The following is a 20,181-nucleotide window of genomic DNA, read 5'->3' as shown; positions in this document are numbered from 1 at the left end:
CCCCACTGATTAACTAGTGATCTTTTTTAAATCCTAAAAGTAATATTTAAAAAAAATTTGGATCTTGAGTTTTAGGTAGGAACATTTTCTATCATGGGATAATTTTGAAGAGAGTTTAAAAAAATATAATTATATCTTCTGGGTTAAAACTTTATGCTTCTAGGTAAGCTTAACCTTTCCATAAATGATGCAGTGCAAAAGAATGCTTATGAAATGGCTGACTTGCCACATTTACTTGTTGGGTTCTGGACAATAGATGGGGCATGAGATCATGGGAATTTACTGTTGTGCTTATGAAAGCCAAGCTGGTTGGAGAAGACTGACATTGGTATTTGAATTGCTAGCTGAGCACTGAAAGAGAAACTTCTTTTGAAATACATGCAGTGGCCTCTAACTCAGGGAGTTAAGCTGTTCTCCCATGCATTCTTGACCTCTTTGGTGCTGGAGCAGAGTTTATTAAAAGATGGTTTCCTGTGTTAAGTCTGGAAGTCTACTGCCAGGAGGCTTTTAGCCCAGAAACAAGGTGAAAAAAAAAGAGGCAAGAGTTGGTGGGTTCAAAGCTGGGGGTAGAAGTGGATCACTGCTGTGGATTTCTTCTTGAGAGCTTTGGGATATTCTCTTTGTCACCAGTATCCCTTCCCTGTCTCTCTTACAAACCTGATTTCTGTAGGTTCTTAGGAGTTTTCTCCCCGGGAAAGAAGGTACCATGAGGTGAAGGCTGGTGACAATAAATTTGACATATCAGGTTGCAATTAAGATGTTCCCTAAAATGACAGGAATGCAAAAATCTAGGAGGGTGTGGAAGGGAATGAACTGCAAAAAAATGGATTGGGAAACCTAAGCTCAGATCTCTTGAAGCCCATGGGAAATAACTCTTGGACCATAATGAAAATAATGAGGAAGGAATACCAGAAAGATTTTTAAACTTGAATAAAAAATATATGCTTTCTATGGCTCCCATCCACAGACTGCTGTACAGTTGGACTCTGTGCAGTTCCGTGTTTTCTTTAAAGTAATGATGCTTAAACTTTTATTTTCAATAAGCCATGAATGTCGATTAATTTTCACAATATGAACATTTTACTGAAAAATTTTGGTTTGAGTGTATTACCAATATATTTGTTCCACATCTGGCTGATACCATAATTAGTTAACAGATTATGTCTGGGAGCAGTGTGTCTTAAGCCTCTACTTATGTTGTAAGTAAAATTAAAAGCAAACAAATTTAGGAAGGGTAAGAGGAAATATGAACAAGTGCACTCTTGTTTCAGGGTTACAGGAACTGGGAGTGCCATGTGTTTCGTTTGTTACTTCAATAGAATCATCTTACTCATCTTCATGAACTTCTTAGGTCTTGTTCTTACTACCCTTCCTGTGTCTCTGTGAGGCATTTCCAGAAGGGTGTTTGTGTATATTGAGGTGGAGTAGGACTTGCCTACCAAATAAAAACGTCTGATTTTTTTTTAGCAGACTTCTCAGTTCTCTTGCCATGAAACTGAGACATTTTGTCTGGCCATAGTGGCAACTGCGTTTTGCTTTTTGGCATGGCTCTCTCTTGGTTCTGGTCTGTACTTCAAAGGCAGAGGTGGAAAAGGACAGGAATGTTTTGTAGTGGGGGTTGTGCCTCTCGGGCAGGCTTTGTGTGTGGCAAGTTCCAAACAGCACAGCAGTGGTACCACTCCTCTTGTTTCATGCCATGTACCACACACTTGGTCTGTATCATAAACCAGTGTTGGATATCCTGTATGTCAGCATTCACTTTGAGGGGTCAGCTCTAGCCTGAGTGTAGTGATAGAATCTCGAGTTTGATTCAAAGAATTCAGAACTAAGCAGTTTAATGAGGTGTTTTTTTTTTTCCCAGAATTGATTCCCTTGCCTGTTCCTACCCCCTTCCTAGGTGGTTCTGGATGAAGGCAGATGCCAGTTAAAAATAAATTAATTAGGACAGACTTCTTAATGAAAAAAAGAGCTGTTTGGAGGGAGAAGTTAGGCATTTACTCACTGCATGGCTCCAGTGAACCAGCTCTGCAGCATATGGCAACCTAAAATGAAGGCCCTGCCTGACATGCAGCAGTGGGTCACATGTGGGGAAAATCCCCACAACAGAAAACGCGGTGATGGAAACTTGTCTTTGCATATAACCCGAAACACATGGTAATCATGTGCAGGTGCTCTCGACCTGAGGGTTGTAAACAGACAGCAGGAAATTGCAACTGCACTGCCCTTCCTGTGTTGCTCAAGGCCCGGGAGGGAGAAGCCTGGGAACCGCTCTCAGTGGCATCTGCTGCCCAAGAAAGGAGCAGCGTGCCGCACTCTGGGAGTGGGTCTGGTGCAGGGCCAGGAGGGCTGTGAGGGTCATCTTTGCTTCTGTGCCTTGCTCACCTCAGTGTACACAAGCACACCTGTGGCTGTACACTGCTGGTTAGTTCTCCCCACCCCCTTGCAAAGAAAAAGCAAGGTGCTTTCATTGCCCTGATCAGTGCATGTGTTCTTAAAGCTTTCCTGGGCTTTGGAGGCATGGATTTGGGGATAAATTATGGTACTGAGTGTCAGGTGTAAAAAGCCCATATTATTTCAAGAGCTATGAACATCTAGATTTCAAGTTGGCAATCTCAGTTGTTGCACAATAGCTGGTAAAACAGCATGTCAGTGGTGCTGCTTACCTTAAAGGCTAATAAAACACATGAGGTGGCTTTGCTGAGTGGGGCAAGCTAGTGACCAGGGACTCTGAAGGAGTGCCATCTTCCTTAATGGAAAACCTCTTTGGTAGCTATCAGGTCTGGTTTAGAAGCATAGCTGGAAATGGAGGGGAAGGAAACAGGAATTTTTTTTTTTAAAGGATGTCTGGGTGAGCACTTCTGTCTCTTGTAAAACACATCTAAGTCCTCATTTAGTGCAGTGAAGAGTGGGCACCTCTGGCTGAGAAGAAAAGCAGCAGTGTGGAAATAACAGCTTCTTGTGAAGGCTGTAAATAGCACCTGAATCTCCGTGCTGGTGGAAGCCAGGGTCGTTGTTGGGTGTCTCGATGGGTGGTGGGTGATCCAGAGAAGCAAGAGTATGGATGGGTGCTTTGATGAAGGAATGACTTAAAAAGTAGCAGGAGGTTTTATCAGCAAGAGCCAAGCACTGATTGCAGCTGTCCTGCATTTGGTAATGGTGCAGGACTTGTTAATCTCCAGAATATTGATCTGAATTTGTAATTTGTGTACTGCTCCCATTGGAATTCAGGCACTTGGTCTCCTTTCTCTGAACAAGTTTTCGTGTTCTGAGTGGGAAAAGGAGTTTTGCATGATGGTGAGGTATAGGGAAATCAGGGTATCTCAAATGAATTGCCTTGTTACTCAGTTCTGATTGATTGTGCTATGCAGATACCTGTTTTCTGGCTGCTCTTGGGCAGAAAGGCTCAATGCAGTCCAGTCTGCAAATTAACTTTGCTTAAGTCTCCTAGGTTAAACTATTTTCTTCCTCAGACTCATATGGGGACCAGCAGGTGAGGAGAATAATTCACCCCAAAGAAATGGAGACATTGTCCCCGTTTAGTTTCTGGGGGGCAGCCAGGGAGGGCATTAGTTCTGCATTGCAGTGGCAGTAAAAGCGATGAGTTGGTTGCTCAGAAGTTGTTGAAAAAGTGAAGCAAACTCTGTCTCTCTCAGATTGTCTTGTCTCACTCTGTGATTTCTACTTGTGTACACAAAATAGGCCATTACAGAAATGTACAGTAGTTATCCTAAAATTATGGCAAACTGTGGTCTTGCTGTTGAAATGGGAGTCTCTGGTTTGCTCTTTTTTTATGTGTGCATTTAGAAAGAAAGTCTTTTGAAACTAAAACTTTCCTTGTTGGTCTTTCAGACACAGTTGAGTCCATGCTTTCAGACTACGACATCCTCTCTCTGTCTAGCATCCAGCAGCACTCCCTGAAGAAGAGGGACCTCCAGCCTGAGACACACGTAGAGAGGCTCTTAAGTTTTTCAGCCCTGCAAAGGTAATTAAATCATCAGCAATGAAATAGCATAATATTTTCCTTCAGTTTCTGATGAGTAACGTGCAGTTTCAAACCCAGAAATTGCTGTCTTGCTTTCTGTCATGACTGGCCAGTTCTTCTAGGTTAGTGATCTGCATGGTTATATGACTTCAGAGAGGCTCAGAGGAAAGGGGAAAGTAAGTTCTAATTTATTTATCTGGTGGCTGAAGTGGTAGTAATTTAGGATTTCGTTTGCTTTATTTTTAGGTTTAGTTTCATGTAGATTACTCCCACTGATAGAGTTGGATCTCACTTATACTTCATCTGGCAATGTTGTCAGTACTTCTTGACTGTCCTCTGTTTCTTGAAAATCTCAGTCTTCAGTTTGGGTAGTGTGTGTGGTGTGTTGCCAAGAGATTTACTGTATTTATTTTCATGAGGTTTAATCCTTTTTCTACTGAGTATAAATGTCCCATTAAATAAAATACTTTCATAGTAAAATACTTTCAAATATTTTCAATACTTAATTATTTTTAGGTTTAGTTTCATGTAGATTACTCCCACTGATAGAGTTGGATCTCACTTATACTTCATCTGGCAATGTTGTCAGTACTTCTTGACTGTCCTCTGTTTCTTGAAAATCTCAGTCTTCAGTTTGGGTAGTGTGTGTGGTATGTTGCCAAGAGATTTACTGTATTTATTTTCATGAGGTTTAATCCTTTTTCTACTGAGTATAAATGTCCCATTAAATAAAATAGTTTCATAGTAAAATACTTTCAATACTTAAAATTCTTTTCATATTTTGTTTGGTTTAGTTTTGATTTTTGGTTTTTGTCATAAGATGGGAAATAAGAGCTCAGGTGAAAGGGGGAGGAGAAATAGAAGGGAGCAGGCATGAAGTTTGCAGGGATTTTATTCTGAGAGTCAGAAAAACGCCTTGTAGATATTTTAGTGCTGAAATTGTGAATATGAATTGGGGAGCAGGGTCAGAATAACACTTTGTATTAACAAATGTAGTTTGATTTTTGTTTGTCTGACATCTTTTGTCCTCTGTGTATTCATGTGCTTTCCCCTGTGTCATCTTCAACTGTCATGCAAGTTATGCATAATTTTTGAATCTCTGAATGTTTGAAAGGGCATTTTTTTGAGTTTGGAGGGGCCATTATGAAAGGTTAATGGGATCAGATGTCTGACTGTCCCTGTTTTGCACTGCCTCATGCATGCTGGCTTCAGGGTGAAGTTGCCAATGACAATTACAGAGTAATTGCAGAGAAGCATGCCAAAAATCTTTGACCCAAAGCCCACATAAACCAAGAGCCCATGAGGCTTCTTCCAGAAAGGTTATCAGCTTATTTCTTGGTATAGTTTTCCGTTTTTGTGACAATATATTGTAAAAAATGTAGGGAGTTCAGATTTCTGTTTATAGTCTTTTGCCTGTATTATGTCAGAAAGTAAGAACTTCAAGATAATTTAATTTCAAATAGATGAAGAAATTTCTTGGTCTGATTATTTATTTTTTTAAATAGTTACCAGTAACTGGTTTTGCTTAACTGCAAATGGAGAAGGCACACATCATGGGCAAACTCCGACTGTTTTAGATTTGGAGGGTTATTTTTTAAACTTTTTTTAATTTAAACATCTGTGACTCTAAAATATTTACAGTTATCAATTACACAGTGTATGTTTTTGTAGCCTGCTTATCAGAATTAATACTTTTGGACTTCTTTTGGACCCTCAATAAAATGGAGATTTGAATGTATCTGTTATATGTATGTTTTGCATAAAAATAAATGCAAGTAAATTCTTTTACAGGCACTTTAAATTATACTTAACTGCAACTGCTGAACACTTTTCAGAAAAATTTCAAGCATTAGTTGTGGATGGTGAAGGCAAGGAAAAGGAGTACCGTGTTCAATGGCGAGACTTTTTCACCGGACATGTCGTTGGTTAGTATGGAGTAGGCTGTGGGTCAATGCTGAGAAACCACAGCTTTGCTCGGGTCTCTTGGGCAGACTAAATGGTGTATTTCCCTAATTTTCATCAAATGTGGTTAGGATGAAGAAATAAACATAACCCTTATCCTCTTGCGTTTTTTCTGGTTTTGTTTTTGTGGTGTGTTTGGGGACTTTTTTAGGTTTGGTGGGTGGTGGGGTGTATTGCATCAAGCTCTTAAGACAGGACTCTTGTGTTGAGTTTGGCAGGACACAAAGGTATAATTTACTTAAGCAGCAGCTTGCAAATTATTATTTTTTTAAAATGCTGATGGTGGCTTTAATTCCAGCTGGAATGTAGGACTTGAATGTTCCTTGCCCTGGAACACAAAGCCAAGGTAGAGGTGATGCAGTAATGCCCAGACTGTTCAATTAAAAGACTTAAAGATAGTTCTTTGTAGATTACTTTTCTGTAAAGAAAGATGCTGTGCTCCACTTTCATGCAGTACTAATGCTTCTGCTAAGTTGTTTTGATTTCTTTGTTGCCTTTGTGATGTGGTGAGACTTTTCCACTGGAATGCAGGCTGACGCCGTGAAATTGCTGTCTGATAGTAGTTAGATGCATGCTGCTTTTGTTGGCAGAAATATTGTGTCCCCCATTACTAATCCCCAGAGCCATCTCAACACTTCCTGCAAAATTTTCTGTTAAATCTGAGTCTCATTGACTCTGACTATTGGGAAGTTAAGACTCGGGGGAAGTGCTGATTAATATCGTTTTTGTTTTCTTTAAATTGAACAGTACAGAGACTGAGGAAGGTAATTTGTCATGAAGTTTAGAAACAATTAAAAACCCCCACCAAACAGTGTCTGTGCAGGAGTGCATGCAAACAGCTGAATTAATTTAATGCTTCCATGTTTATGTTAAAGGAGAGCATAATTCCAAGGTTGTGGCGCATATTGGGGATGAAGATTTTACAGTGCGAATCAATACTGATGGAGAAGAATACAATATTGAGGTAAGCTTTGCTGTTAAAAACTGTATCCAGACAATCACCTTCTTTTCCTCTGGGTGTTCCTCTTCCTTGTTAGATATGTTGACACTTCTGTAGCTCAAACTAGATTTGGTGGTAGTGCTTGTTTTTGGAGTTAGGAGGGAGAGAAATAAGAAACCAGTTTGGCTTGCAAGTATTGGCTTTTATTAGTGAGTGACATTCTCTGATAGTTGCATGTTTTAGGTACATCAGGGAGAAGGTATATTTTAAACAGGAAGGGGTTTCAGAAACAGGAATGGATAATGTCAGAAATTAGTGGTGATCATGGCCTCTAACAAACTGTGACAGTCTAAACAGAGTCAATGTCTGTGAAGCTCTTTAAAACTGGCTTTGTTACATCTTGGACGTTTTCCCATTCTTAGAGCTTCATTGAAAATCTGATATTTTATCTGAAAATTAGTTATTTTTCCTACTCCCTTGTTTTTCACCATTTTACTTGCTTGTGTTATTTTGAACTCTTGGTTACAAAAAATATTCAACAAATATATAATTAGAGACTGTCATAATGAGATGTTCAGTGCAGTATATTCCCAGACACAAGCAGTATTTGAATGGCTGAATAACAGTAATTATGGCTGATTGTTACATGGATATTGTAATTGTCTCCAAACCCAAAGATACGCAGAATTATGGGTAAACCTGAGAAATCTAGTCATGTTAAAGTATAAAAACGTGATCAAAATCCCCAAGTCTCTGTACTTGTGTTTTACATTGAGAACTACAGTATCTGTTTGCTTGTGATGTAAAGCATTTTTGTGTTTGTGCTCCAGGGCAGTTGTGGGTGTGTCTTGTCTCTCCACGCAGCCAAGCCCCTGTTCCTGTGTCAGTGCAGCTGGGGGCAGGCAGTGGTGTGCAGCCTCTGGCTTGTCCTGCTGCCTGGCTGGTGTCCCCAGGTCAGCTTTGGCCTCTGACTGCCCTGGGTGGGATGATTCCTGTGCTCAGTCACAGAGGGAGCACGCCTGGCTCTGTTCCCCAAAGGCAGCATGGACAAAGCTGCTCTGCCATTCCCTGCTTCTCTTTTCAAGGTAGTTGTGTATGGTTGGGAAAGGCTGTGGGCCTTTGTGTAAACCACTGGTGCCCTCACACCTTGCCTTAGTGTGTGAAACCTTGAGTTTTGTGCTGCAGACACGTGGCTGCTGACATGGCACATTCTGGGGCCTTTTTGCTGTGAAGGGAAAGCACAGTGTGCTGAGTGATGGCTGGCTGGAGTTGGGAGAGCCCTGCCTAGGGGCCAGAGGAGACCCAGAGCCAGGGGCACTGTGTTGTAGGTGCAGGCAGGCTGTGCTGCTTGGCTCTGGCCAGAGAGCTGACCCTGTCTGTGTCATATCTGGGGGTGTTGCTTTAGCTTTAACATCCAGATAAGAATAGGACTGGTCAGGAAAGTAAAAAGATTATTTGTATGCATCTGCTGTGGGAATTGGAGTCTTTCCTTGAGATTTCATGGTCTTCTTTGGTTTTGGAGACACATGCTTGTGAGAGACTTGGGTAGCTACTGAACATCAAAAAGCCCACATTGTGCTGTGTGCTTAAAGGCTCTCTGTTACCTGCTTCCTCCTGTGCTCCTGGTCAGTGCATTTAAGGATATCCTTCTGGCTCCATGCTGTTACAGAGGGGAGCAGAGGAACCTGAGAAGCCTCTTCAGCTTGTTCAGATTCTGAGGAGAAGAAAAATTCTCTCCTATGGCCTTGTCAGGTAGCTGCCACTACTTTGTTAAGATGCTCTTAGACTTTTGGACTCCCATGTAGCATAAGAGAGTTGAAATCTGTTGGCTTTCTTGGGGATGTCATTTTGTCAGTAGATTTGTTGCTGTGGGTGAACACAGTGCATTTGTGTGTGTGGACAGGAATCTGTGGAGGTACAATGGTGCATACATAAAGTTTTTACTTATCTAGACTTTGGGTTCATTGTGTTCCTAACTTCTCCTTGTGCTGTCAGCCACTGTGGAGATTTGTAGATGATGTGGAAGATGAAAGACTGCTGGTCTACAGATCTGAAGATATCAAAGATTTCTCAAGGTTACAGTCCCCCAAAGTATGTGGCTATTTAAAGCTGAGTGAAGATGAACTGTTGCCAAAAGGACTGGAAGACAGGAAACAAAATGAAGGTGGGTGTCCATACCTTGGGAGGGCAGCATCTTGGAAACAAATTAGCTCTTTCAATTCATTGTGGGGATGGAGGGGGGAAGCAGCACTCCTCATGCCTCTTTTAACAACTTTGTACTTCTGTGCACTGTGCAGTGAGACCTGTTTGGCCTCTATGGTCACTCAAGGAATCCATCTTGAGCTGTGATAGGGCTTTGAGAGTTTTTGGTCCCACTTTCTTCTCTTCTTTGCTATGTCAGCAAAAGTTGGGGTAATGACTAGGAACAGGAGGAGGTGTTAAGGCTGTGGTGATGACCCTAAAAACTCTATAGGTAAATCTAACGAATAAGTCAGTTTCACTGCCATGCATTCTTTTCCTTACAGTAAGTTTGTGGACTGTTAGGAAGAAAAAAATAAAAGAATAGCTATTAAAAAAAAAGAGCCCCAAACTAAAACTAAACATCCCCATTCTCCTCCCAGGAGCCCACCCACACTCAAATTCAGGTCTTCAGTAAGGACACTAGACTCAGCAGTGGTAGTAGCATTGAGTGTTTGTTGGAAATATTTACTTTAGAAAGCACCCACCGGAAGAAAAGAGCCACTCCAGAGAACTCCAAAAACACCTGCAAGATGTTGGTAGTGGCAGACCATCGTTTCTTCAAGTACATGGGCCGTGGGGAAGAGAGCACCACTATAAATTACTTGGTAAGTAACTGTACCCTGCTAAAATTTGCTGGAATAGATGCAGGAAAACACACTGATGCAGTAGTTAAAGCACCATACAGCTTATAGTGCTTTTGTACACATGGTTTTTACCTGGAAAAGTGCTAAATCATGCTTTAAAAATATTCTGCAATTAAGCTAATGTAGTTCAGTAGTCTTCAAATTTCACTTAAAAGCAAATTCCTTCCTGTCATATACTTCTGTTAGCTAAGCCACTTTCTGCCCAGGAGCTTCTCTCAGTCAGAGCTCTAGAATCTCCTGGGTTTTGAAATCCACTGCAAATGGTCTAAGCATCTTTAAAGTTCAAGCATGTTTAATGAGAAGTTAAAGCAACTCATTTAGATCTTCTTTTCCAGATTTTTTCAGGATTCTCTGTCCAGAACAGTAAATTAGAAGCAGGCCCAGTGAACAGCTTGTTTGGTTGTACACTGGTGGTGTGGATTAACCCCAGCAGGCAGCTCAGCCTCAGGCAGCCACTTGCTCTCTCCTCCCATATGGAATGGGGAGAGAATCAGAAGGGTAAAGGTGAGATAACTTGTAGGTTGAGATAGAAGCAGTTTTATAGCAAAAGCTGTTCACAGCAGCAAAGCAAAACAAGGGAATTAATTCACTGCTTCTCATCAGCAGGCAGGTGTTCAGCCATCCTCAGGGAAGCAGGGCTCCATTGTGTACCAGTTACTGAATGACCCAGCTGAAACACTGGGGTTGTCTGTCTGACAGGTTTTTGTGAACTAGAACAAGGTCCTTCTGCCTTTCAGCAGAAGAGGAGAGTATGGGGGTTTGAGGACTGGAGACAAAACAAATGAAAACAGGTTTGGAGGCCTGTTGTTTGTCTAAAGTCTCTTTCTGAGCTTTACTCTTTGAAATGCTAATCATTCTGTTCCATTTTTGCTGGCTTTTTGACCTTTCTGTCCCCAGAAATGCTTTTACATTCTCCAGGTGAGGGGGCCTCATCGGTGTGTTTGCAGAAGTGCTCTTATCTCAGCATCTGACATGTGCTGAGGCTGACCCCTGTTGTGTTTCCTGGGTAGATGGGTACTGTTAAGAACACCTTGATGGGAACACTAAAGCATTAACTATTACTGAGTGGTTCTGAATGTCATTTCTCCTTCTCAGCAAGTTTGGTGGTTTATATTTATAGGTGTTTTTTTAAGAGAACAGCTTGAAAAGGGAGGTATTGATTGTGAGCACTGACAAGAGACTTTCTGGAACCTTGTGCTTGAACCGTAATGAGGAAAATAATAGGTTTTTGGCTGGGTGAGGGAAGCAAGCCTGGGGGGTCAGTTAAACTAGTTAAGCACCATGCTGAAACAAAGCTGTTAAAACAGCTCCCTCCTCCGCCCTTCCCCTCAAAGAAATCTGGAAAATTAGTGTTTGAACAAAGTGTTTCCCAAAATGTCTTGTTCTTAATATTATTGCTATTCCACTACACAAACAAAAGAGATAAATGGAAAAGTTTTGTGCTACTTCTTTATGATGGAAAATTTTCAGTTATCTTGGATAAGACTGATCCAAAACCAACAGTACTTGGATTTAGGGAGTTTGTCTTGTTACCTTGCACGGGGCTCAGTTTTAATTCAAGTGACTGTTTCTAGGTAAGTGTGTAGCAGTTTCTCTGAATGTCATTTTCTCCATGAAGCTCACTTGGGTAACTTGTTTTCTCTTCCACACAGATTGAATTGATAGACAGAGTAGATGACATCTACCGAAACACGTCCTGGGACGATGGAACCTTCAATGGGTACGGCATACAGATAGAGCAGGTATTCACTGCCCTCTGCAGAGGGCTTCCAAGTAAAGGAACGTGGTTTAAACAGCAGGGCTTCTGATTATTTTGTCTGGGTTAGAGCTAAACTAATGGAATCCTACATCATTCACTCCAGCCAGGAGCACTCTGAAATTGCATCTTGCCACTGTTAATAATCTGACATGGTGGCCATTTTCAGTTCCTTGTGGTGTTTGAGATGTGAATTTCCATATTTATTCCTGATTCAAAAGTAAATTTTTCACCTGAATATGAGCAAATTTTGTTTCATTCAGACATACTCATGCATCTCATGCATTTATTTTCTATATCTGTTGCCAGTTCTTGGCTTACAAAGCCTGAGTGGGCCTCAAACCCAGGTGAAAACAATCTTGCCTGAAGAGCTTTAATGGCTGCCTTAGACATCGTGCTAGTGTAGAGGCTTGTATATGGACACGGGGAATGTTGTGACCTGAGTTTCTATGATGGTGTCTTGAAGTGCACAGAAGTCTGGAAAACAGCATAAAAACAGGACTCCATCAGCTCAGTGTACTGCAAGAGCTGTGATGTGGGACATGGAGACTAATGGTATAAGCCAGCTGTACTTTGCTGGGAAAAGATCTGCAGGCATAAAAAAGAAGCATTACTTGGGCAGGGAGGGGATAGAGAACATGATGAGCTAATTCTGGGTTCCTGGGAAAGTGGCAGTCCTTTAACATACATTTTGGTTAGCTTGAGCTCTGAATTATTTGGTGTTATTTATACTGGTTGTATTTGTCTGGGGTTTTTCTAGAAGTAAAAGGCATCTCAAAGCAGAATTTAAGAGTGAGAACTTCTGATGTTTTCCTGTAAAAGGGTTACTTACAATGTAGTTATGATTTAGTTGGTGTATTTAACTAGCAGAGGCTGGAAAGTTAATATTAGAATCATGCTGAGTCTGCATTTTTCTCCTTACAGATCTATTGGGATATTTAAAATTACATTGAAACCTTTTCTGTAGCTATAAATTTGATAAAAATTCCTTTTCATTGTTGTTGCCCTTTTTAACATGTAGATTATCATCCACAATGCGCCAAGTGTTGTAAAACTTGGAGAAAAACATTATAATATGGCAAGAAGTTACCCAGATGATAAGAAAGATGCCTGGGATGTGAAAATGCTGCTAGAGGTAGGTTGTAACCCTTGAAAAATTGTGCCCCTTAACAGAAAATTGCTCATTTATATGGCTGCTGTGTAGTAATGGGTGAAAGCCCTCTGCTCCCTGTACATGATGTTAGATGTCACACAAAGTCAAACCAGCTGCTGTGCCCTGTAGCCCTTGGTAAAGGGCTCCCTTGCATAATTACAGAGCAGACATCAATTAGTCTTATTAATGTGGTCTGAGTCAGGCAGTCCTGATATGTCTGGCCTTGAGACTGGCTGCCTTGTGCCCTTCATCAAGTTATTGTACTTGGCTTTGTCCTCCCTGTGAAAAGGGAAAAATGAATAGACAAGTTATGTAAATGAATGTGTACAGTGTACTTGGACATTAGTTTAATTTCCTGCAGCTCTGCAGGACTGTTAAACAGCTGCTGTTTTCTGACTTACCCAGATCCAGGAGGGACTCGTCTGGCACATTAAATAAATATTATTATCTATAGACTTCTAACTGTAAGCTAACAGGGATTTGACTATTTTTTCTTTTTTTTAAAAGCAATTCAGCTTTGATATTGCGGAGAAAGCAGCTCACGTGTGCCTTGCTCATCTCTTCACGTACCAAGATTTTGACATGGGAACGCTTGGACTGGCTTATGTTGGCTCTCCCAGACCTAACAGCCATGGTGGCATTTGTCCTAAAGGCAAGGCTTCTTTTTGTTCTTTCCCAGTTGTGGTTTGGAAACTAGTTTTTGTTATTCACGTTTAATTTTTTTCTCCAACTTTCATGGAGTACGTTGTGTTATTTGCACACACTCTAGGAGCTGATTTTTTACATAGAAGGGATGGCTGTTTTTTTTGGCTGAAGCTGGAAGAAGGGGGAAGGATAAAAGTCACTAAACAAAGTCACTAAACTGTCTGGTGTGAACAGGCTGTATAGAAAAAGCCCTGTTCTAAGGGCTGCTTTGTGTGGGCACATCCTGCAGCGGTTCTGGGATGGCAGATGCTGTTGTCTTGGAAATTTCTGCTGGTTTTGCCTTTACTGCAATACATGAGCTGTTGGAGCTGTGCTTGAAAGATTCCCAAGGCCAGAAACTGGCAAGGTCTCACTAGTGAGCCTGTGAGAACAATAAAGCTGTAAAGCTGTTCATTTCCCCAGACAAGTATCCCTCTCTTCCAGAAATTACCCTGAAACTCAAGAAAAATGTTTCTCAATTTTAATTTGTTTATTTCTCACTCTTTCAGCTTATTACAGTCAAATTGCAAAGAAGGATATCTATCTGAACAGTGGCCTGACCAGCACCAAGAACTATGGGAAGACCATCCTTACAAAGGTAGAAGAGTGTCCTCCTCATACATGTGTGCTGGTGGTGTGTGCCATGGGATTGTGACAAGCTCCTGTGCTCGCTCAGAAAAGAGCTGCTGGCTTTCCATTTGAGTGAGATCTCTGGGGACAAAGATATAGATCATAAAACAGAAATCATCTTTTTTGTTGTAGCTGACAAGGGGAGACAGGACTGAATGGAACTGAAAATTGAAGTCACTGTGAAACAGGAACAGAAACAGCTAGTGTCTCATAGGAGCTGTAGTTTCCTAGATATAAACAGGCTTTTGATGTCTAAAGATGAATTTAAATGTGTTTTGTTTTAACAAAAAATCCCCAAACAAACAACAAAATTCTTAACAAAATAAATGCTCAAACAGGACAAGCAGGCAAAGTAGGAGGTTTAGTTTGAGCTTTTTAATGAAATTCTTCCACCTGATTTTTCTGTGTCCTGAGTAACTAGAGCAGAGAGCAGTATAGTAGACAGGGCTTATTAGTGCTAATACTGAGCTTAATGTAAGTTGATGCTTCCTGGAGTTTTTTCCATACTTTATGAGCTAGTAAATGCACAAAGGCCTAAATATGAGTGTTGTCTCACTTGTAAAGACACCAGAGCAGTGCCTATGTCTGCCTGTATTAAATCTTTGAAGCTGGGCATATTTCACTTTTGAAGACTTCTGCTGGCTTCTCAGCTGTGCTTTTCTGTAGCATGATTATAATAATAGGAATTTATAATTGATGTGTGGGCTAAAACTTGGCACAGAAACTGTCAAGAAGATAGGGAAAAAAGACAGTAAAGCCATGTGTTAGAGGGATGTTGACAGAGAGCTCTAGCAATAGCTGTTGCCATGCTATTTGCATTTGTTCTATCTCTAGGCTGGAGTTCTGACTTTTATTACAAAGGAGGTTTAGTCTTTTGTCTTCCAGTGGCAGGCTTACGGCTTGGGATGATGGTTCACATTGATGTCACAGGAAAGTGCTGCATGGTTTCCACTTTGGCTTTAAAAAATCCAAAACCAAAACAACTTCCTTAAAACTGTTCTCCAAATGAAACACGGTGAAGCCCAGGAGGGACGCCCGGGCAGCTCTCCTGTCTCTGGCTCCCCCATTAGCCATGCTGAGACACGGACCAGGGCAGCTCATGGCAGCTCTTGGACCTTACCGTGCCCACACAGCAGCTGCAGTGACAGATCCTCTCCAGAACTGCCCAGTCTCCTTGTGGTTTCTTAATTTCTGTGTGAGTTTAATTTGTGGTTGCCACCTTGTGAGTGTGACACCATCTGCAGGGGAAGGCGCCGTGGGAGGCGCGCAGCGAGCAGAGCCGGTTTGGGATCCTCAGCACAGGCAGGCGTGTCTCACATAAGTGATGTGGGAAATCCATCCCTGTTGGGCCACAATTGTAGGTGTCTTTCCTAGAAATCATGCAGTAGTGGAGTTTATTCAGCATTCCTTATGTCATCATCCATTTAGAATGAATAATTCTAATGGCAAGATAGGTTAAACAAGATTTGACTAATGGTAGATTGACTAATGGTAGTAGCTGGTGTTTGGATTGGGTTTTGTTTTAACTTTTTATGCCTTCCAGCTACACAGAAGCAAATTTTTGTATTTAAGCATCTGCATTGCCTTGAAAACAAGTTTGAATTGGTATTCTAGGACAGTATTTTGCTTTTAACAGTGATTTAATGTTCAGTCTGGTCCTTGAACTTAACTTCGAAAAGTACCACAATTTTATTTACTTTAATTTCTCCAGAAAACCAGAAAAATGTTCATAGGAAATTCTCTATTGTCCTGGTATATTTTAGTATTGCTGGTGGCCTAGAAGTAGCTGGGATCTTCTTTCCTTTACTGGTCAGACTAAATTTTTCCAAATTTGCTTTTTTCATGTTCAAAAAAGGAGGCTGACCTGGTTACAACACATGAACTTGGACATAACTTTGGAGCAGAGCATGATCCTGACAGTCTGCCAGAGTGTGCCCCTACTGAAGACCAGGGGGGGAAATATGTCATGTATCCTATTGCTGTCAGTGGGGATCATGAAAACAACAAGGTATGGTCGTTTAGTTTTGCATCAACACAAAAGTTTCTGCTATGGTCAGTGACCCTTTGCATGGCAAATCTCTTTAGTTAATGATTCCTGTAGTTTGAAACCATCAGAATGTAATGGATTAGCCATAAGAAAACATTTGCATGCAGCTGGGTCCTCTGCAAGATAAGTTCATCTTTGTAATCTGGGTTTCACTGGAGTTCATAGCATGTCAAGGTGCATTTTAATTAGTTGTTTGTAATTAGCTGTGGCCATATGCTGCTACAAGCAAGTCCCAGCAAGAGTCAAACCCAGCACCTTCAGTACCCCACAGCGTTGGGGTGGTCCATAGCTGCTCTTGGAGAGGGGCTGCCAGGTGCCACAGCCGTGGTGGAAGCTTGTCCTGGTGGTGTGGAGTTGGCATTGTGCCTGTTCTACAGATGAGAAACCCACATTAGTGGGGATGCCCTGCCCTGTGCCCGTGCCCAGCCCCTCTGCCCAGAGGCAGCTCAGCCTGTGCCTCCTGCTGCAGCTTCACATCCCCTCCTGGGGCTGCTGAAGCCATGGGAGAGCTGGAGGTGTCTCTGAGCCAGACTGTGTGGGGGTCCCTCAGTGTGCAGCAGTGTCTGTTACTGACCCAGCTGTTACTGACCCATCTTAACGTTTTTCCAAGGTATCACACTGACAGTACAAAGGGAATAACTGCTTTCTGGAATGCCCGAGCTCAGAGATACAGGGAGGCTGTGGCTGTCTTAGATGCCAGTCGTTGACAAAAAGGTACACTCAGTGCTGCTTTTTTCCTCTGTGACTCTCTAGATGTTCTCAAGCTGCAGCAAAAAATCCATCCATAGGACTATAGAGGTCAAGGCCCAGGAGTGCTTCAAAGAGCGCAACAACAAAGTGTGTGGGAACTCCAGAGTGGATGAAGGCGAGGAATGTGATCCTGGCCTCTTGTACCAGATGGATGATCCCTGCTGCTCTGCAGACTGTAAACTGAAAGATGGTGCCAAGTGCAGGTAAGGGGAAATGAGCTGCAGCTTCTCTTTACACAGGAGAGAATGTTGGGCCAGGCTGAAAACTCCTAAAGCCACCTGCAGTGTCACAGGCCCCTTTCCTGGCTTTAAGGCTGAATGAGTGAGCTCACAACAGTGAAAGATTTCATGAAACACTTCTGTGTGCAGACATTAATTTTTATAGTGTTCTGTTTGTTTTTCTGAGAAGTGTCAAGAGCCACAAGTCAAGTCTTGCAAATTATTATTTTGTTGTCATTGTTATTACTACCATTATTATTAAGCAAACTTAGGCAATCAAAAAGCATTAAAAAATTTCCTGTGACACTTTCTGTGCAAATACAAGTTTTGTTTGTGTTGGAAGGTGGCTTTTTACACTGGTAATTCCAGACTGCTGAAAAATGTGTTTGAGCAGACAGCACAGTGACTGCACTGAATGACTCCTCTTTCTGTTGTTGCTTTTTGGGGTGTTCATGGCCTTGTTGCAATGCAGTGTTCAATCTTTTTTTTTCATAGTTCAGCTCTACACCATGTAGCATTAGAGAGCTTGTGCAATTCCTGTTGTTTAGCAAGAAAATCCATGCATTTTAATAAGTGCTTTTGTACTAAGGGCCTTCATGCATTAGGTGAGAAAATGAAAGTAAAGACAATGCAGAATACAAAGTAGGAAACCTTCACGGCAAACAGAAGGGGAGAAATGTTTGAGAAAGGAAAGGGTAAAAGTTACACAGCAGGTTACAAGAGGTTGATCCAAGTGCCTTGAATAAATACAAGAGTCCCTCTGTTGTCTCTCACTATACTGTACTTTCAATGTGATTTGACCTTCAGAACATGAACAGTGAGTATGTAGAAAGGTGGTTGTGGGAGGGGGCAGAGAGGACAAGGGTTGAATCCATGAGTCAGTCTCCAAGAAGTAGCTTTTTATTTCCTAACCATCTTTTTTCTCTGGCTTTGTCACACTTGTACTTATTTTTAAAAAATTGGTTAATATTTATTTCTTTCATTTTGATCTTTCCCCAGTGACCGAAACAGTCCTTGCTGTAAAGGCTGCCAGTTTGAGAGTGCACAAAAGAAATGCCAGGAAGCCATAAATGCCACTTGTAAAGGAGAGTCTTTTTGCACTGGTAGGATGTGGTTCTGTCCCCTGTATGTCAGCTAGCCAAGTGCTCCAGGCTCAGTGTCCTGTTCAACCCACTTTCAGTCTAGTGCCCTTTAGTCATCCGGTACGTGTAATTTTAGAGCCCAGTTAAGCATCACAATATGCTCCCATAATGAGTTTCATTGTTGTTCAAGAGTCACTTTGTGATTTATTGCCCAGAAGCACATAAAGGTTGATTTTTAAAAATATTTTGTTTCTATCCCTTAAAAGAAAAAAAAAAAAAGCAAAACAGAGTGTGTCCCTGGGAGGGAACAAGAACGAGTTTTGCGTAGAAAAGGTGAAATTGCTGCAGCTCTGCTTCACTTCCCCACTTGTTTACTTGCTCCTCATAGTCTTTCTTGGAGACAGGGAGTCAAGTCAGTGTGTGTTTTGCCGAGGGGGGCCCCAGGGTCTGCACCTACTGCTTGGTTGCCAGTGCCACAATGCCCAGGCTGTTGAAGCCTCCAGAGCTGCTGCTGCCTCTCAGAGCAGCTGGCAGGCAGCCTGCAGTTGAAACTGAACAAGCTATTGGGGTTTTCCTGGGATAAGTCTGTATTTCCATTATTTTCCTTCTTTCTTCTGCACACTTAGGTTCTCTGCCCTTTGCTCTAACAGTCCTCCCACTCTGCTGACTTCCATCTGCAGGGAACAGCAGCGAGTGTCCCCCTCCGGGGAACGCCCCGGATGACACCGTGTGCGTGGACATGGGGAAGTGCAAGGATGGGGAGTGCGTCCCCTTCTGCGAGAGGGAGAAGAACCTGCGCTCGTGTGCCTGCAACGGTGCGTGGCACAGAGGGGACTGAAACTTGTATTTCATCTCTGCTCCTTGCAGAGTGCTGCCTTCACTGTGGGCTGGCCTGGTGCATGGCTGAGTTTGTGGTTTCTGGCAAAGTTAATCTGTTGGGTTTTGTCAGCTGTTCTGTTTAAAAAGGGAATGTGAATGTCCTCCTGTCTTCTGGTGGTTTGGGTTGAAGATATTAAGATGAGACTTAGGCTCTGGCACTCCAGCTGAAGGAGAGGACACTCTCCTACCTTCCAGCTTCAGCACAGATGGACAAGGGATGGTAAGGAGGTTCCAACCAATCTCTGGATCCAGCATCTGGCAGAGGAGTAGTGGCCTCCAGCAAGGGGTTAAAGAAAGATTTCAGAGACATTAAAGTGCCTTGAGAATATAGAATGCCCAACTTAATTCCTCTGCTAACCTGCCTGCCATACACTTCTGCTAGTGATTTTTCCTGCTCCTTTGCTGTCCATTTTATTTCCTAAATGTGGGAAGGCAGCTGGGAGTAGGATGAAAACTTTACAGGAGCAACACAAGGAACTGCTGTGAGCCCCATCATCTGAGATGGAGGGCACAGCTGAGTGCCTAGAGGACTCAGAGCCCAAGAAATATTTAAATTTGTCTTTTTGGATGTGCTTGGAACCTCTTCGTGCAGTTTTGGGGTATCAGTTTGGAGAACTTGGTCCCACTGTACCCCTCAATGTGTTGCACAGGGCATGTGATTGAGTTTTAGGTTTGATTGTCAGAGTGCCCAAAACTGGGTGGCTTGGTCCTGCTTTCCCTGTGGGGCAGCTGGTCAGGACTGTGCTCAGCCAGGGGACACGAGGGTTGTGGGTTGCAGTGACTCTTTGTGCTTCCAAGGCATGAGTTTGCTGCTCTCTTTCAGAAACAGACAATTCCTGCAAGGTGTGCTGCCGGGACGAGCAGGACAGGTGCACGCCATACGTGGATGCCAACGACCAGTTCCTGTTCCTGCGCAAGGGCAAGCCTTGCACTGTGGGGTTCTGTGACACAAACGTAAGTGTGCCCAGCTCTGCTGCTCTGCTCTGCTGGGACTGTGCTGGGGAGGAGAAGCCAAAGCTTGAGCAGGGCACTGGGTTTTAAGTACCTCTTCATGGGGTAAATATTAAAGAGTGTTGGAGGCTGAGGGTGTTGGAGTTCTGCAGAGAGCCATGCAGGAGGAAGCTGTTCCCTTCTGGAGATGCTCCTTACCCCCTCTGCTGCTCCCCACAGCTCAGCCAGGAGCCCTGCACAGCTCAGCAGCCTGGCAGCCTGC

At 42.5% G+C, this 20,181-nt stretch overlaps 1 protein-coding gene across 1 annotated transcript in view; it reads left to right on the top strand.

The window, feature by feature from the left end:
- Positions 1 to 20,181, top strand: part of ADAM17 (ADAM metallopeptidase domain 17) — a 35,543-nt gene that overhangs the window by 8,994 nt on the left and 6,368 nt on the right. The window contains exons 2-15 of the mRNA XM_039715677.1: positions 3,850 to 3,982; positions 5,774 to 5,907; positions 6,820 to 6,908; positions 8,880 to 9,048; positions 9,600 to 9,730; positions 11,422 to 11,511; positions 12,547 to 12,660; positions 13,186 to 13,330; positions 13,872 to 13,960; positions 15,848 to 16,000; positions 16,793 to 16,992; positions 18,007 to 18,110; positions 18,770 to 18,904; positions 19,792 to 19,922. Of these exons, the coding sequence (XP_039571611.1) occupies positions 3,850 to 3,982; positions 5,774 to 5,907; positions 6,820 to 6,908; positions 8,880 to 9,048; positions 9,600 to 9,730; positions 11,422 to 11,511; positions 12,547 to 12,660; positions 13,186 to 13,330; positions 13,872 to 13,960; positions 15,848 to 16,000; positions 16,793 to 16,992; positions 18,007 to 18,110; positions 18,770 to 18,904; positions 19,792 to 19,922 (1,817 nt within the window). The remainder of the gene's footprint in view (positions 1 to 3,849; positions 3,983 to 5,773; positions 5,908 to 6,819; positions 6,909 to 8,879; positions 9,049 to 9,599; positions 9,731 to 11,421; positions 11,512 to 12,546; positions 12,661 to 13,185; positions 13,331 to 13,871; positions 13,961 to 15,847; positions 16,001 to 16,792; positions 16,993 to 18,006; positions 18,111 to 18,769; positions 18,905 to 19,791; positions 19,923 to 20,181) is intronic.

This window comes from Passer montanus, unplaced genomic scaffold (assembly GCF_014805655.1).
Source record: "Passer montanus isolate IOZ18808 unplaced genomic scaffold, ASM1480565v1 scaffold34, whole genome shotgun sequence".
Taxonomy (NCBI): Eukaryota; Metazoa; Chordata; class Aves; order Passeriformes; family Passeridae; genus Passer; species Passer montanus.
Note: the sequence above shows the minus strand (reverse complement) of the source record. Positions and strands in the feature narration are given on the sequence as shown.